At 26.8% G+C, this 4,644-nt stretch overlaps 1 protein-coding gene across 1 annotated transcript; it reads left to right on the plus strand.

Annotated features, from left to right (window-relative positions):
- Positions 1-751: 751 nt before the first annotated feature.
- On the plus strand, positions 752-4,204 carry LOC126847128 (kelch-like protein 20). The gene is made up of 9 exons (XM_050587206.1): positions 752-962; positions 1,047-1,222; positions 1,284-1,386; positions 1,687-1,840; positions 1,986-2,080; positions 2,340-2,657; positions 2,770-2,919; positions 3,430-3,676; positions 3,935-4,204. The coding sequence occupies exons 1-6, from the start codon at positions 753-755 to the stop codon at positions 2,424-2,426; spliced, it is 825 nt and encodes a 274-aa protein (XP_050443163.1). The 5' UTR covers position 752; the 3' UTR covers positions 2,427-2,657; positions 2,770-2,919; positions 3,430-3,676; positions 3,935-4,204.
- The last annotated feature ends 440 nt before the right edge of the window (positions 4,205-4,644 follow it).

Raw genomic sequence — 4,644 nt, forward strand, 5'->3', positions numbered from 1 at the left:
GTGTACTGTTAGAACAAAAATACGTCTAAATTGGTATGAATATTATGGACCGAAACAGAATATATCACTGTCCAATTGCCTTTAGTTTAAAATTTATTACAAAGCAAAATATGTTTTACTTGTAGACAAACACAATTGTTCAACATGTTTCCAAAGTACTCGCCACATAACATACCAATCAAAACTTTGAGCATTATGCATGAACATTTTCGAAACTTATACGGGTTCTTCAAGTAAGTTATGATTTATAACATAAATATAAGCGAATTTCTAAAATTATTTTATTTTGTTAAGTGTGTTTAAAACATTTTTTTAAAAGAATTAAGGAGTAATAACAATATTTTTGTAAAATTGTTATTGTGTATTAGGTAGGTACTGATTTTTTTTGAAAGTTCTAGTATACAACGTTGATACTAAAAAATCACCCTGAATGTGTTGAAACACTATTTTTTTTATCTATGTATACTTTTATTATTTAGAACAATTTAGAGCTGTTTCGATGTTCCTCATGTACATGATCAACCAATAATTATACAAAATAAATACATTGGTTAAAACAAATTAACTTGTCAATATCTCATAGTCATCAATGGAGTACACAAATTTTGCTTTATTATTTGTAGTTTTTAATACATTTTTAATATATTAATTTAGTACATTTTTATGTCTTAAGCCTGTACTCATAATAATAAATATATAATAAAGATACATTTTTTACAGAGAGCAAACCTATGTGATGTTATGTTGATGTTATGTTGATATGTGATGATGGCGTTCAAATTTCAGCACATAAAGTAATTTTAGCATCCGCAAGCCCTATGCTATTAAAAATGTTCGATGGTGGCTTTAAAGAGACCAAAGAAATTAGTATGCCTATTAAAGACATCGAGTCTGGTATTCTGAAGTCAATTGTAACGTGTGCATATACATTTCAGATGGATATCAATAATAATAATATTGAAGTAATATAATATACAAAACAGATACCAAATTATTTTCTTTGAACACATTTATTGTCATAATTTTAATATTTTTTTGTATTTTAGAAACTAGTAAGAGCTTCTGACTACTTTCAATTTAACTATGCTAAGGATTTGTGTTACGATTATGTTAAAAATAACATAAATGTCAGTAATTGTCTTAATATTATGAGATTTGCTGAACCTACGTCACTAAAAGGGCTGTACAATTATTGTTTCTTGTATTGTTTAGAAAATTTCAAGTATGTGTTTTAGATTGGTGTTAGTTTTGACATCATTTTATTCTAAATGTTTTATTCGTAGTACAATTCTAGAATCGCAAATAATACAATTATATGAATTAAATTTTGAAGATATTTTTAAAATCATATCAAATGATCATTTGATGGTTGAATCTGAAGAAAAGGTAAAAAATTACAATTTAATTAGATTATTTTTTTTTTGCAACAAGAAATTTCAGAAAAATCTGAAAGTAGATGAAAATTGTTAAGGGTTTTAGAAACACAAAGCATAAAATCAACTATTTTAATAATTTGTTAACTACAAATATAAATAAATGAGATCATTATTTTTAATTCTTATAACTCTATTAAATATACATTTGTCTCATCTTATTACCCACAGCTATTTTCTTATTATGATAGTACTTAATAATGATTATTAATTGTATATGATATTACAATTATGGTGTTAAAATTTGTTATAGATCATTGATTTCATTTTTGAATGGATAAAATATGATTTAGAGGAACGAAGGAAATATTTATCAAATTTACTGAATTATTTAAGGTTACCTTTAGTTTCAAAAAAAGCATTACTACGTATATGTGATGAGCCATTAATGAAAAGCCAATATGACTGTGAGTATTTAAACCGATGCCGATCCCACTATTATGTATATCATATAAATATTGGATTATTTTACAATTCAAATTTTCAACTATTTTCATATTGCATATTAGTGTTTCATAATGGTATTTTTTAATATTAGCTTAATATTTCTAGGTTTGATAGATATCAAAAATAATTATTTATCTGTCGATGTTGATGAAAACATTACAAAAGCGACAAAGAGGACACCTCATTTGTATAAACCAAATGTATAAAAATATATTTTTTTACAACTTATTTGTAGCATCTTACTTAGTAAAAATACTTTATATTAATCAATGTTACGTTTTTTAATATTGTAGCAATACATCTATTATGAAAATTGAAATCAAACACAAATGTTTCAATAATTTTTTATAAAATTACTAATATAAATTATTTTTGTTAAACATATTTTTGCTGTGTAAGATATCTATAGAATACGTTTTACATTTGTAGAAAATAAAATATTTAATTATTTGTTTTCAGATTATTTTCGCAATTAAAGGTCAATCAAATGGTGACGATTCTTATGTAATGTATATGGATCTGAGGTGTGAAAATAATCTTAATTGAAAATCATGTGATTATTCATTTTTTTGTCCACCCCGTCGTGGTGCAACTTTGGCCGTTTCGGAAACTGGAATACTACTTGCAATTGGTGGTCTTAATAAATCAGAAGAATACAGTAATTGTGTTTATGAACTTGATCTTACTTCTACACCAAAAACGTGGATACCTACAACGCCTTTGCGAAGATTAAGAAAATTGTTTACTGTTTGCACTCAAGGAAAGTATATTTACGTGGTGTGTATCAATTTCGGTTATTCGTAAAACAATATATCTGAGTTAAACAATACATGTGATACATTGGAAAAATATATATTTAATATGTGTCATTACGTTCTATGCCGCATAGGTAGGAGGTCAAGGTACTTTAGGTGAATTAGTATTGAACTCAGTAGAATATTATGACATATATTCAAAGGAATGGGCCGAAATAAAACAGCCAATGCCAAACGCTCGGAACTCATGCAGTTCTATAATTCACAACTCTTGTTTATATGTTGTAAGTATGAAATTTTATTTAATCTGTTGTATACATGTATAGATAGTAATAGTTTAATATATAAGTTTTTAGAAAGTGACAGTTTTAATAGGTTTACTGTTTTGTATACATGATTTATGTTATATTAACATGTAACGCAGTGTTTTACTTAGGTGACATATAAAATCTGATGTTAGGCTAAATTAATCTTAATTAATAAATTAAACTAAACCTTAGGTTTTAAATCGTCCCCAATAGTACCAGTATCCTATTTACCCAAACAAAACTAGCCAACAACCCAACAAGGCTATGAAATAAAAATAACTTCAAAACCTAAATAAGACTTGGAGATATCAATGTACTATGTAGTAGTAAAGAGTGCTTGAAGTACAAGACAAACGGTGGACACAGTTTAACCCGATACAAACAGGCAACAGCTTCTGCTTTAATAGACATTACAAGCAGACCAAACAAAAAAAAAAAATTTGTAAATGTTTATATATTTATTGCAATTGATTTGTTTCTATGAAGTTTGGCGGAAGTGATGGTAAAAACTTTTCAAGTATTGTTGACTGTTATAATCTACAAAAAGAACATTGGACGCAGTGTAATCCTATGCCAACAGCTACTGCTACAACAGGCATTACAAGTAGAGGAAACGATTTATATTTATTTGGCGGTATTCCTTATTCAACATCCAAAGGTGCTTACAAAATGAACTTAAATAATTCAAAATGGGATACGCTTCCTGATATGATCAAGGCAAAAATGTATGCGAGTAAGTGAATAATAATGTTTAAGAAGTATTGTCTTAGTATAAAATTTATTAGTTTTATCATATTCGAATCTATCTATTTTGTCATTAGCTATCTGACGTTTCAAACCTATTGCAGTTTTAGAGCGATTGTTTACGTTTCACAATTTTTGTGACTATACAGTAGTACGGTGGCTATCGCTTTACACAGCAGTTGGTTAAATCATCAGTGTAAATGGTGACAACATTAATAGATTTATAACACTTTATTTTAAAATGCAGATGCCGTTACTATTGAAAACGATTTATTTGTTGTGGGAAAAAATATCAACTGGCGGTCCACAAAAAATGAGAAAAGACCTGAGGTAGTCTTTTGTGAAAGATATATTGCTGAAAAAAACACATGGCAAGTGATTAACACATCAAATATATTAAGCGACTATGATCACATAATTTGTCTTAATGATGCGAGATTGAAAACATTTAATATTGACATTTTATAAAAATGTAAATATAATATACTATGAAATTATAAAAACAAATTTAGTAAAATAAAATCAAAACTGATTAAAACTGTGCAGTTCACAGTATAAATATGTAATAAATATCCTTTATACACGTTTAATCTGTAATATTTTTTGCTGGTTAATTAAAAATATAGGTAGTGGTCATTAAAACCGACCTTAAGTCTTAAAAATACTCCTGAATCATGATAAATATAACAAGTTTTTACTCCTTATAGAAGAATGAGTTAATGTTAATTTTTTGGTTTTTAATGTATATTGGTAGTACTATCTAAAAAAAATGTACACCTATTTGTAACTGAACTAGCTATATTAGTCAGTCCAATAGTTAAATAATTATTATTACTCCAAACTCAAAGAGAAAAAGAAATATCGTTGTAAAATTAATTTAACTTATTTTGATGGATTAAAATGTCAGTTTCACATGTTGTTTGATAGCCAATTACCTACCAATTAACCTACCTGTCC

The sequence above is a fragment of the Adelges cooleyi genome, unplaced genomic scaffold (assembly GCF_023614345.1).
Source record: "Adelges cooleyi isolate 19-005CV unplaced genomic scaffold, UGA_ACOO_1.1 ACOO_flye_CR_arks_rails_tigmint_CR_PRNA_9, whole genome shotgun sequence".
Classification (NCBI taxonomy): domain Eukaryota; kingdom Metazoa; phylum Arthropoda; class Insecta; order Hemiptera; family Adelgidae; genus Adelges; species Adelges cooleyi.